This window comes from Trachurus trachurus, assembly GCF_905171665.1.
Source record: "Trachurus trachurus genome assembly, chromosome: 12".
Taxonomy (NCBI): domain Eukaryota; kingdom Metazoa; phylum Chordata; class Actinopteri; order Carangiformes; family Carangidae; genus Trachurus; species Trachurus trachurus.
The window spans coordinates 23,786,999-23,800,873 of record NC_139908.1 but is presented as its reverse complement, the minus strand read 5'-3'; the positions used below and the strand labels follow the sequence as shown (position 1 = coordinate 23,800,873).

At 40.4% G+C, this 13,875-nt stretch overlaps 1 protein-coding gene across 1 annotated transcript in view; it reads right to left on the bottom strand.

Moving 5' to 3' along the window:
• Positions 1 to 13,875, bottom strand: part of cacna1bb (calcium channel, voltage-dependent, N type, alpha 1B subunit, b) — a gene marked incomplete at both ends in the record, with an annotated part of 162,452 nt that overhangs the window by 101,272 nt on the left and 47,305 nt on the right. The window contains 2 exons of the mRNA XM_083983117.1: positions 2,916 to 3,068; positions 4,188 to 4,279. Coding sequence (XP_083839243.1) covers positions 2,916 to 3,068; positions 4,188 to 4,279 — 245 coding nt within the window. The remainder of the gene's footprint in view (positions 1 to 2,915; positions 3,069 to 4,187; positions 4,280 to 13,875) is intronic.

Below are 13,875 nucleotides of genomic sequence, written 5' to 3'. Positions count from 1 at the left end.
GCGGAAAGTGAAAGAAGTGATGAATGCCAAGAGTATCAAATAAGACAGGATTTTATGTGCATCAATCCTGTTTGTGCTATTTATTCAGGCTTTCTACCATCACATACACTAGATTTCTAAAAAGCCAAAATCATAATTTTGTTGTTCGCAAAGTAGTCAGAGTGAGATCAGCTATACTGACATTGTAAATGGATTTTCACAGAGAGGGCTAGAGTGCAAGGATGAACTCATCAGCTATGTGCTTGAGTTTTGGGGCGGCTCATGAAGTGACAAAGAGATGATGTAGTACCAGAGCACATGGAGGCTGCTGAGAGTTTGTCTAAAGGATGTGCAGGCACATATGTCAGCAGAAGGGGATCAGAATAAAGAAGAAATGTGCTGAGTATAACAGATGCCTTGTGCAACCAGCGTTTCATGAGGGGCAGTGCCTCGATCACGGGCTGTGCCAAGTTTTAACGATGATTTGCGGAGCCAGACTGCACAGCCAACATCTCTCGGGTGTCACTCCAGTAAGATGCATCCTTTCCTCCTTACCGACAGGTGCTGTGTCAGCTGGACTCAGTGTCAGGATAATAACACCTTTCTGTTTTCTTTTACTAGGTGCAATTACTTTATGAAACTAAACAGTTTACAAAATGATTTGGAAGACATGATACTGTATATGTGAATATTAGAAAATCAAGGGTTGATCATTTTAGAATTCTGTGTGCAAAGATTAGAGAGTGTGTTAACTCTGCATTTTATTATATGTCAAAAGTTGGTTTAATTGTTGATTTATTTATATTAAATAGATATTTTTCTTTATTTACTTACCATATCTTACGGTCAGCAACATACCAGTAGTATGATACGCTCTTTTATAAATGTCACTATATATAAATACACACACACACAAGAAAAAAACAACACAGCAGTGGTCATGTACAAAGTCATTAGGGGTGCTGTTCAGTTTAATTGAACCCTGCTGTGTCTCTGACTGAAATAACTCACTAACACATGTACTGTACATTAGCAGGCTGCCACAACAGCTCACACCACTACGAGCACCCTGCTTCATTTAGACGCACACACATTGATAGATGTACATATGTTACAGCTGGGCCAGCCAATAACCCTCAAGTCACACCTTCACACTCTATCTGACACCAGTGGTGGGGAAATAAAACCTCCTCATACAGTAATTTTCATCAGTGCATTACACAATAGGTAATTTCAGTCAAGCAATCTGACTGTCTATAATTACTATAATGTTGTAATAAAACAATAAATCTGGAATAGTACCCTGGCTGTGGTTTCTCAGAAACATTTTTACATGAACACATGCTCCCTTTAATTTCTACTTATTACAGGACTATACAGTAGCTTTTGATTTATATTCATGTATAGTATACTTTGCATTAAAGCAGCAAACCATTACGAGTTGTGCTGTTGTATTTTTCTGAAAGGATTTTCCAACTTGACAGGCAGCTATTGCTTTCAACGATCCCTTTACTACTGATACTCACCAGGTAATATAGAAGTAATGGAAATACAAAACTGCATTGATGCTATTGTTATTATTAATCTAGTTAGCTCATTGGGCTTGTAGCGGAAGTTCAGAAGGTCAGAACACTGCTCATTAGAGTATGTCATGGCTCTCCTGATGAGTTCTGTCTGAAGCTCTGACCACAAATAATCTATTTAAACTATATAAAGTGTCCATGAAGTTGGATGCAACCTCCATGATGTTTCTGAAGTTCAGGTATGAAGAGTGGGCTTCTCCCCTGTCACCATCTCAGTACCTGACTTCTATCAACAAATCCAAAAATAGACAAAATAGAAATAGAAGACTTTGGTGGATACCAGTTCAATAAAGCATACACACCCCTCAGCATCATTAGCATAGCTGGATGCCAAAACCTAACCCAAGGGCAAATAGCTAATTAATGAGCTAAGCTAAAAGCTAAATGAGCACAAACAGAGTTAGCTAACATATAAATAACATACTGCTAGATTTCCTTGTGATCTAATTTTCTATTAACCACACACCCACGGCATTAATTGTCCAACATTGATATGAAAAATATAACAAAAATCTAATTTTAAATGTATCAAGTTTTAAACATGATTTTTCTCCATATAATCTCTTCCCCTCTGTATGGTTACCTGTAATCTACAACAGGTATTCAGTTCACTAAAAAGAGAGTTATTTTTGGTCAAAGAAAATTTGCAATTAATTACAATGAAGTCAACATGATCTAAATGAACACTTGATTTCCCCGACCCCTTTCCACTATCCACTAGAACACATGACCCTAAGTCTATAACTCCACAGCACACCCTGGAAGATGTTCAACAGTAATGCATGATTTGTATCTGAGGACATAAAACGTGCAAAAACAGTGATATAAATCTAAGTTGCTCTTCAGCAGCTCACACAGCAAAGAACGCCCCGTCAGGTTTTATCGCTGCCTCACTGGCAAACATTTCTGATGCAGGTGAAAGATAGAACCGGTGAACTGCAACCTCATTAACGCCATCTGAGTTAGCGTTCGATCGGGAGGCCAAGTGCATAAGCATCCCTATTGAGTTACAGCAGAAGCTATCAATCAAAACCTGACGACTGTGAAAATTCTATTCATCAAAATCAAGATGTGAAAAACAGACGTCAAAAATTCTGCTGTGCACTTGTTTGTTACGTTGATATAGGCGCAGAGATTGCCAACACTGCCAGTACGCAACTACTCATAAGCTACGTGTTCATACAGAACTTATGAATCATTTATGCACACCTCCATCAATATGCAATGCAATATACGTTCTCATCCGCAAGAAAATACAAGAACACAGCTGACAGAAAAAAGTTTTCCTGCCGTCAGCTCACATGATAATCAGTGTTGTTGTACAAACACATTGCGTCAAGCTGTTGCTCTCACCAGTGTCGATCTTGAAGCAGGTGTGGTGGAATTTGCCCATGTAAAACTCCACCCCGATGATGGCAAACATGACAATGGCGAAGAAGAGCAGCAGGCCGATCTGAAGCAGAGGAACCATGGCTTTCATTATGGACTTCAACACCACCTGGAGACCTGAGCGAGAGACAGACAGAGGAGGAGGGGCAGAGGGAAGGAGAGAGAGTCTTATCACAAGGCACTTATTTTCTTACTTCTACTGAGGAGGACATACCAATCTGTTTCAACACTTTGAGCACAATCATGTTACTGAGTATGAATAGGATAGACTGACATTATTATTATTTATTTTCTGTTTTTAGGGAACTGACATTTTACATCAAAAGTAAAATGTACTTTGATTTCAATTGTTTGAAATATGCAGTTAAATTGTTCACCCAAAATTCAAATTTCACTCATTATCTATTCACCCTCATGTCGACTAAGAGCTGTGAGAAGTTTCAGAGTCCTCCGTTCCTTCTCTGAGTTACGGGGGGGGGGGGGATACCAACTTTCTTCGTCCAAAAAGACACACCAAAAAACATCCAAATAAATCCATACTGCTCATCTGTAATGTCCCTCTTGTATTGAAGCCCCGACATGAGAAATTGTTCCGGAATCTTTTTTAAAAGTCTATATTTTAAGCTTGTTTGTAGCGGAAGCTCCCAGTGTCTCAGTTCACTGCTCTTCCTGTGTCAGTGCAAATCTCTTGTGATTTGCACTGACCAGCGGAACAATTTCTCATGTCGGGGCTTCAATACAAGAGAAGCCACAGATAACTGCTCTTAGTCGACATGAGGGTGAGTAGATAATGAGTGAAATTTGAATTTTGGGTGAACTATCCCTTTAAGTAGATAATCTGTGTGTTTCCTTCAATTATTTTAAGAGAGATAAGATATGCAGCCTTTTATTAGAAGCAGTACAAACCTTGTCAAGGAACCATGAGGACAACAAACAAAAAAAAACCCTGAAAACTATCACTCATCAATCACAATCGAGGTAAAAATGTTCAATGAATCATGATATTGATTTGAGGTCATCCTGCATGAATCAAAGACTGGTTTACGTCAGATTTCTCTTCTTTGATACTACTAACCAATCAAAAGGAGTGAGAGCAATTTACTGTGATATTGATCTATATGGCACTCAAAACAAATTCACATCATGATGAGATGTTTAAAAATGGAGAAGTAATGGAACAGGAATGAAACAAAACATCATCAGACAATGGTGGACTAACTAACTACAGTAACTTACTTGGGATTCCTGACACCAGTTTCAAGGGTCTCAGCACTCTCACTGCCCTCAGTGTCCTCAGGTCAAAGTCTGAACCAACCGTGGCCAAGATTCTGTAAACACACGCAGACATGCAAACATTAAATAATTCATCTTCACACACTACTCATAAAAAGTCAGCCACTAACATTTTTTGTCATCATCGTCTAATAGGGAATAGAATCACATTTTTCTACTGAAATAAATGACAAATAGCAAGTTCCCACAGCACAAAGTGATGTCCTTCGTAAAAAGCAACAATTTCTAACATGTAAGTCTGGAGCTGGAGAATATGTGGTACTTCTACTTGACAAATGACTGTAAGAATGAATTGATAATAAAGATTGTAGCTGATTAATGATGATGAAATGATCACTGTTAGGCTGCAACTGGAGCTTCCATTTTCATTATTGCCTTATCTTTTGATTATCTTGTCTAAAAACTGTGAAAAATGTACGATTCAATTTACAGTAACCAAAACCAGAGTTGATTACTCTTCCATAAATTGTAAATTAATCACTGTCGCACTGAAACAATGACAAGATAATGAGGCAGTAGACTTTTTCTGGAGAAGCGAAGAAAACATTAGCACTTCAGGTGTCTTATTATATTTTAGTTAATGAGCCATATGTCATTTTACATTGCTTCAAATAATTACTTTCATTGTTTTGTTTTTCTGTAATCTATTTATATTCCATACATTTTCAAAAACTAGTGAGTCGGGCCGACTGCCAGAGTGACGTCTTCACTTCACTTTGTTTTTTCTCTCCGTAGGACAAATATATGCAGATCATGATGATATAAGCAGAGAACAGAAAAACATTTTAGCGCTAAAACATCTTCACACACACGCACACAAACGCACACACACCCTATAGGTTGGTTGCATATGCAGCTGATTACATCATGATGTGCTGTTTATCTCTGCTTTTACCTACACTAAGTGGAGTGACTGTGGCTGGTCCTTGTGTGTGTGTGTGTGTGTGTGTGTGTGTGTGTGTGTGTGTGTGTGTGTGTGTGTGTGTGTGTGTGTGTGTGTGTGTGTGTGTGTGTGTGTGTGTGTGTGTGTGTGCGCGCGCGCACTGGCCACAGCTGGCAGCCCTCATTACAGGCTGTACACAGAGGGGGGGACTTAAGTGCTCCACTGAAACACACAGAAAAAAAACACGCTCTAGGCTAAGGAGAGAAAGAGAGAGCGAGAGAAAAAGAGAAAGAAAGAGAGAGAGGGGGATAGAGAGAGAGAGATGCAGTACATGCAGAAGAGAGGTCAACAAGGAGGAGAGTAGGAGGAATATGAAAGTAAGAATTACTGTTGAGATGCAGAGGATAAGTGAACCAGCAGGAATGTCAGAGAGAAACATACCTACACACTCACTGCTTTGTGAGGCCTTGTTTGTTGTTGAAAATTGGAACAGAGATGATGTAGATAACTCTTTTTTAATTTATTTTTGTACCATTTTCGCATATTTAGATGGGACAGTCAACTCGATACAGACAGAGAGTTGGAAGAGAGAGGAGGATGAGACGCAGCACAGGGTCACAGGATTGATTTGAACCTGTGGATGCTGCGAACTATAAGCCTAAATGCTACACGCTATACAGGTTGAGCCACAGCACCCAAAAAGCTTCTAAAAAGGCTAAAATATTTGTTTAGTAAACACAGGGCAGAAAGAGGTTTTCAGTTTTCAGTGGTGTGCCACCAGTGGGAACTGCCCCATAACTATTTCATTGGCTGAAAACAGTGGGTGCTGTGGGTGGTGTCCAGGAGTCTGGAACCAGGCCTGAAGAAGCCGAGGGCACGTCCCCAGGTCTGTAGGGTGGGATGTCTGAACAACCAGAACAAGACTTTATATTAAATAATTCAAGAACTTTGTTTGTTACACAAGGCGGGTCTGAAGAGGAGAGGGTTGAAAACATTTGAATCTCAGATAGATGCACAGTTTTAAAGAAGGCTGATTTGCAAAAGTAAAAATGTATTAAAGCCATAGAATAATCAACCGTGCATTATCAACAACAACAGTATTTATTGAGCGTAATAAATAAACTCCAAAATAACAACTTTAACTGTTATGATATGAAATCGTACGGACAAATAGCTGCTATTTGTAACAAACACCCTACAGCCATGGACGGATAATGAGACAATGGGTCTATGGAAAAAGACATGTGAGAGCCCCCTCCCACTGCTCCAACACAAGAGCAAGACATCCAGACAGGAATACAGTGCAAATGACTTGTGTGTCTCGTTGTGGTTGTGTTATTTTGAGTCGCGCCGTTGTGGTTTGTTTTGCCTCTGTGGTCAATTTCGCTGTGTGTGTCCCAACAACGTGGAAAAGAAACCTCCGCCTCTGCTTTATTTACTGGACGCTGAATTCATCAGGTGTTTTTTATTCCATTAGAGTGTAAATGATATTATTTATAACATCCCAAATGGCTGAGCTTTTTAAACCTCTCAGTTAAGCACCATGGGGAGTCCCAAAGCAGGTAGACAATCCTCAAGGGTACAGCAGCTTTTATGTAGAGGGAAGCACACTGATGACTAACTGAAATACAGTCTTCAAACAAACACAAACACAAATACACACACACACACAGAGAGAGAAAGAGAAACAGTAGAAAACAAGAAAGGTCGCTTATTGCTCCCTGGTTACCAGTTGGCATGGTAACTGATATAGCACATCTGTGCTTTATGGGAATTATCATTATGGGTGAAATCAGTCTGCTGGGTTCAAAGTGTCTGTTTAGTAATAAAGAATGTATTGTTTTATACACATTTCACGCTCAGGCTTTGCAGCTGATCAACTTCTCAGTGACAGTGATAGATTTCCAAATGATTTTCTCATTACTGTTCCCACATGCAACTTATGATTTTTATTTATCATAGTGTTCTTTCATTTTCAGGTTTATGCGGAAAATCTAGATTAAAAAATATGCAGTGTGAAGTGGGAGAGCAGAGCTGAAGGATGATGTAGAACACTATGTATTGATGAGAGGACTGCAAAACATTGTGTAGAGCAAAAAAGCGTCTTAACACCACATATCAACAGTAACACCTGCACATCGGCAGTCAAAGCCATAGTGACGTCACTGTTGAACATTAAATGAACATTTAAACCGCAGACTGTCTCTGTCTCTGTCCGTGGTGCTGAACATGTAAGCCCAGTCTCACTGACTCACAGTGGCTGCGTCTTAGCTCATTGTCCAGAGGCTCAAGTCTAGACATAACAGATCCACCACTCTGTGAACATCAAAGGTTCATCCTTCTGTGGCCAAGGATCTCTTTTTTCACAACCAGTATATTTGTGGTATCGCAGCATCTCCCCCATCACTTGTGAAATTACGTTTTCAGCTCAACCTCACCAAATCTATGAAATCTGCAGAATCCTTAGAGTTAAGATGGAAAGACATAACTAAAATAATCACAGACATTAAGGATTTTTCTTTCATTCTTCCAAACACAGGAGCATAAGCACAAACATGGCAACCTAAAACCTTTGTTCTTGACAATTATTCACTATAAAGAACCAGACTATCAACCCATTCAACAACACTAAAAAGGATGAGAGCAATAGAGACGGGGTTAATTTACAGAATCAACAAGCTGTAAAATGTTACATGTTTATTCCAACAGTGAGGTCTGCATAGGTGACAAATTCAAATTTCTACCACTTCACCATCCATCCATCCATCGTAGGTGGGGACTTCGTCAATCCCAGCTGACATAAGGTGAGGGTTGGGTACACCCCTGACCAGGCGAGATATAGAGATGAACAACCTCACACACTCAAATTCACACCTAGGCAATTTAGAGTCTCCAGTTAACCCGGAGTGCATGTGTCTGGACTGTGGGAGGAAGCTGGAGAACCCACACAGGCACAGTGGGAACACGCAAACTCTACCCAAATGGGCCACAAGCCGGGGGATCAAACCCAGAGCCGTCTTGCTGCGAGGTGACACTACACCACAATGCTGAGGTCAGAGGTCATCCTCTGTCAGCTCCAATCAGACTAATGACTGTCAACCACACGTCACCAGATGCCCAGGTGGTGCTCCTTATTTGGACCAGGCTTTAACCCAGACACTGAACCGGAAAATAAAGATGATAAATGTTAGGTAAAGAAACAGCACAGCGGGATTTTTTCTTTCTTGTTCATGCTTATAATGCATCTCTCTCCATGTTTATTATATTAGTTGATTGTTTAATCAGGGTTCCCACTCTTTTCTTGAATTTGTTTTCCAGGACATTTTCAGCTGACGGACATTAGTTTTTACGCCATACACTGATTCATCCCCTGTCCCATTCATGCTTTGGAGAAGTGTTCTTTGCGACAATGGTACCTAAACATAAACATGTTTTTTTGGGGGGGAAACGAAATCCTTAGAAGGGTCTGAAAAAGTCAAATAGAGCTCTGGTAGCTGTGATAGATCATTTTCCAGGAAAACTCAAGCTCAAGCTGTTTTCCTGTTTTCCAGTTTTCCAGATTTTCCAGGATGCGTGGGAACCCTGTTAATATTTCTCCCAATGGACAATTTTATACACTACTACCTGTTTCTTCTGCTACTAGCTCCACTGGTGCAAACACAGAACACACCCAGTCCTGTTGTACGTCACTGTAACCACATTACGCCACCATAGAAACCACCTTATTGACGTTATGACCACCCAGACTGACTAACCATGGCATGTACCCTCGAAACAACCGTACAACTATTTGAAAACACCCCAACAACCAATCAAAATAATTATTAGTCACCTTAACGCCCCTCATTCCCAAACAACCACCTGCCAGCCCACATCTGCCAACAATTACACCACATTAAAGAGTGAGCCGGAAAAATGTTATTGTTCTCTGTGTGACGTTAATGGAGAAACGAGAGGCGCACAAGAATAGTCTATTCACGGTGAATAAAGCATTTGTGACCTGAAGACACAGAATGAAAAGCGGATATAAAAACATGAATCATCCCTCAGTGCTGTTTTAATGCCCTTCACAATCAATAACTCACTTTGTTCTGCTAAGTGCACACATGCATGTGTGTCTGTGTGTGTATGTGTGTCTGCATTTGCCTGTGAAGGGATGATTTGATGACTGTGTAGACAGACGGTCGGGCAGGGAGCAGGCTCAAGAAGAAGCTATGAGTTTTAATATCCCTTTATCATCACCACAATATATCCATGTGGGCGCCAGACGCTGGCACAGGAAATACAGAGGGTGATGCTATCGTCTGTCACTTGCTCACACACACCACACACATAAACACACACACACACACACACACACACACACACACACACACAGAGCTGTATCGTCGCACACAGGTATCATGTAAGTATGTTGTTCAAGCATGAGAACACTCAAATAACATGAGAAAACACACAAACACACTCTGATATAAAGGCAAAAAACACTGGAACATGATTTGCTCTTTACATCCTGCAGGTGCTCAGATTCACACGTTCACAATACAAGAAGCCACTTCCTCTGTGGTTCATCAAATACATCTCAGGATCCAGTGATTCAGCCTTTATCACTGGAATAAAAATAGAACCTGGACTAATTTAACCTTGAAGAGACAATAGCAGAACAAGACAGAGAGATCAAAGTGATTCATGTTGTCCATCAAAATTTATAGAAAGGAACACACACTTCTATTCTAATGGTGAAAAGAAAAAAAAAGCATGAGAAACGTGACTGTGTGGCTGATCATCGTGCTCATTCCCCGCTAAATGGACATGCTTTTAGAAACTGAATTACACTTCGCTCCTCACGCTTCGACGGGTGAGCTTTCATAAACATGAATGAAGTCTGAAGTGGCCGTTGAGTGAAAACAACTTTACGCTTCTCTGGCAGAAATTAAAGCTACACTAATCAAAAGGGAGCATGTAATGTGAAAGGGGGGGTTGCTGGCAGTAATTAACCCACAGAGAATTATCTATATCTCTGCAGCTGTGTGGAGGTTTTTAAGCCTCTTTTAGCTCATTGTTTTGGTTCATTTCACAGTTCAGCCTCACTGTTCTTCTTCCTGCAGCAGCTACAGCTGTTGTCTGCAAAGAAGCCCTGTGACTTTTGAGGGTAACATTTATGCTTTTTTGTAAATGTATGTTTGTGGTTTGTGTTATTATTTGTGTGAAACCTTGGACGTCATGGGACGCAAGACAAATTTCAGAGTGATCTGACAATACAGTGTAATCTTATCTTATCTTATCTCATCTTAAAGGCGCTGTAGCAGTAGCAAACAGCACAGACACAGTTAGTGGAACATTCCAGCAGATATATATTTTTCTTCAGGAGTCAGAGATCAAATCAGAGTTAATAGTGATTATTGGAGTTCACATTCATCAGGTGAACAGATTCAAGACTCCTGATAATGCTAATGCTGCTATAGAATGTGTGAATAGGAAACTGTTTGCCAACAGGTTAGCAACGTAGCACCTTCTGAAGCCAACAACAAGAGCTGTTGGCAGCTTGTTTGGGAGATTTAAAACATGATTAATTCAGCTTTGAGAGAACAACTCGCCATTTTGGGAAAAGCTCTGATTTGATTTTTCATACAAGTTCTATCTTGTTTGAAGAACGAGATGGACGGAGAAAAAAAGAAAACAACCAAAATGCAACAGAGATGGACTGAGATGAGGCTGAGAGAAAGAAAGGAAAATGGAGACACGGCGCTTCCTCGTGAGGCTGAGTGATGTAGTTTAATTACAGCGACCCTCCCCAGCTGGGGGCCGGGGGCTGTGATTGAGTTTTTCACACATCCAGGATGTGTGTGTAAGAGGAGACTGGAGCTCCCAGAGGACAGACAAGAGAACATGGTGCTGACAACCTGACTGAATAAGTGCCTCCCTGGCTGTCTGTCGGAACAGGACCAGCTGGTCGCGGCGTGGCTGTCTGCCCCTCCACTCGTCTCTCTGCTCGCTCTCCTGCTTCACATTTGAACGGCACCAACCGGTGAATATTTTAATTCAATACCTGCTTGCAAAACTGGTGCTGATGTATTATGCATGTGCGCCGTTTCTGCACAGTAAATAGAAGGAGGGGTGAGCATTAAACCTGAGCCAACCATCATCCACACCAGGAGGCTCTTTCATAAACCTTTGGAAGCTAAATAAAAGATAGATCTTTCAACACCTGTCGAAGACACTGAAGGCTTAGTTGAAGACTTTTCTTTTTTAATGTGGGAGATTTCCCTTACCAGCCCCTCAGACTCTGGGTTCTTGGTTACTTAAAACATCTCCAAGTAAAACTGCTGCAGTGCAGATCCTACTGTATTTTCTTCATGTGCAAGGTTATTATAATTTTCATGTTAGACAACACTTGATCGCATGACAGAACACAACAACACTAATGCAGACAAAGGGAAAAAAGACAAAAGTGTCACATTTGCCAAAATGAGGAGAAACAGAGCACCATATGATAAACTCTGGGGAGAAACATTAAGATACACATATCTAGATATACATATACGGTTCAACAAACACTGGTTTAGTAAATAAAGTACAGAAAGCACCATATGTAGACAACTCATTTTGAATTGTTACAGTTTGCCACCTGCTTTGGTATACATATCTCCAGGGTGCAATTTGCCAGAGGGGGTGGGGGAGATTTACCCCTCCTCTGCTTTCGGTCGGGCTAAGAATTTTCTTTCTTTCAGTCTTTCTTATCAAAAGAAAGAAAGAAAGAAAGAAAGAAAAGACGCAACCCGATTATTAAGAGTTTTCGATCCGAACCCGGTGCGTCCGGTCGTGTTGAGAACTCTGACTGACCCAGGAAAAGAGCCGGAGCCTACAGTCTGTGGCCAGAGCACACATGTATTCAGAATAAGTTTAATTGGTGCTGGTTAACTTCTAAATGAATGTGTGCTGCAGATCCGGCTCTTTCTTTCTATTATTACTCTTTTAAACAGTAAGGAGGATTGTATTACTGTATATTCTTCATCTTTACTGAGCATAAGATTTGTTTAGACATTATTAGGCTGTTAACTACAGGTCTTCAACCTGGAGATTGTAGCCCACCCCCATCTACTGTAGCTCCCCCTCTGTTTTTTTTCCACATTTCGCACACTATACACTACAGTATGTCTCTCTGAGTCTAGTGGACCACCATTAACATGTCAATTTGCATTGATCTGCTGTTTGCTTTAGACTCAAAGGCCCAAGGTTGAAATTGGTGGTTGACTGGTTCATCTGCTCTTGAAATACTGACCAGATTGCTATGGATTTTGGGATTGACATTCATGTTCCCTTGAGGATTATGGTAAACAACCCTTTTTGTCTAGGACCACAGGTGAGTCACTATTTCCTCTCCATCTGTTTGGTCCATGTCACAGCATTTTGAAAACCCACTTAGAAGATTTTAACAAATATGCTAAGGATTAGTTTGGTAATCAGGCAATAGACATTCTGTAACTGTAAAATTAATTAACTACCGGTACATACTTTAAAATTGTGCTATAAAAGTACAGGAACAGCACTCTAAACACAGCTTAGAAAATAGGCCTCATTAGAGCATTTCTTGCCAATTAGACCTCATTTCTACCATCTCATCTAATGGGAAGCGAGCTAACCAATCATGAAACAGGCTTTAGCATGTCACATCCTGTTTTGTGAGCAAAAACTGGAGGGCGTGTGTGTGAGCGTGTGTGTGTGTGGATGGTGCTGGGTTGTACTGCCATGACATTATACAATGTGAGCGTACAGCTGTGACAGAGTCAGGAGAGCAAGCATTTCCCACAATGCACATGAGGACAGAAGGGGGTACTCATGAACTCATCGTGGCTGCCAAAGCTACTCGTCGTCAAACATGGCTGCTGTTGTAGTGCTGTGGTTCACACACACACACACACACACACACACATACAAGCTTACTCCTTATTAGACTCATAAACAAGTCAAAGGCAGGGGACTGGAAAAAAACAAACTCGCTCACATCCTCAGGCTAGGTAACCAAGCTCTGATTTTCCTGATCAGTTAACGTCTGGAAATCTCTCATTTCCTTCACAACCAAGAAGAGATGGAAAAAAGATACTGTTTCATTAAATGTTGAGGCGGGTGTTCTTGTTAATAATCACTCTATGAGCAGTAATGTAGTTTTTATATTCTCTCCGTACGCTTCGGGAAACGTGAAAAATAAATTCACATTAGTGCATGTTTGATGATTAAATGGACATTGTTGTTTATTTTACAGTACTGTAAGGTATTTTTGCAGAGAAAGGTCTTTCAAAATTATGGTATAAGGTATATCCTTTTTTAGCTTAGTATCTGACTGGTAATAGTTGAATTTGCATGATCAGTTACTTCATGAAATTACACTTAATAACCAGCTATAGTTTGTTTCCTCCCCTCTAATCCTCTCCTTCTTCTACATCTCATTTTTAATGAAGACCGTTTCTTCATTCCAAGGTGAAGAGTGAACTTTAAAACTCATAGACACACAATCCAGGACATACAGTAGAGTAGACAGTCACCCAGTATCCAGCAGTGACGAAGAGTTTGATTCTTTTGCAGACAGGAAATAGATCATAACAGTTGGTTAATGCACATGTCAAGCATTAAATTATGTTACATGACCAAGCATCTTATCATATAACAAATGCTGTCCTGCGCCATCATGACAATGTTAGTTAAAGAGAAAGTATAACTGAGATCCCTGGTTGGTATTGGTGCCTGACA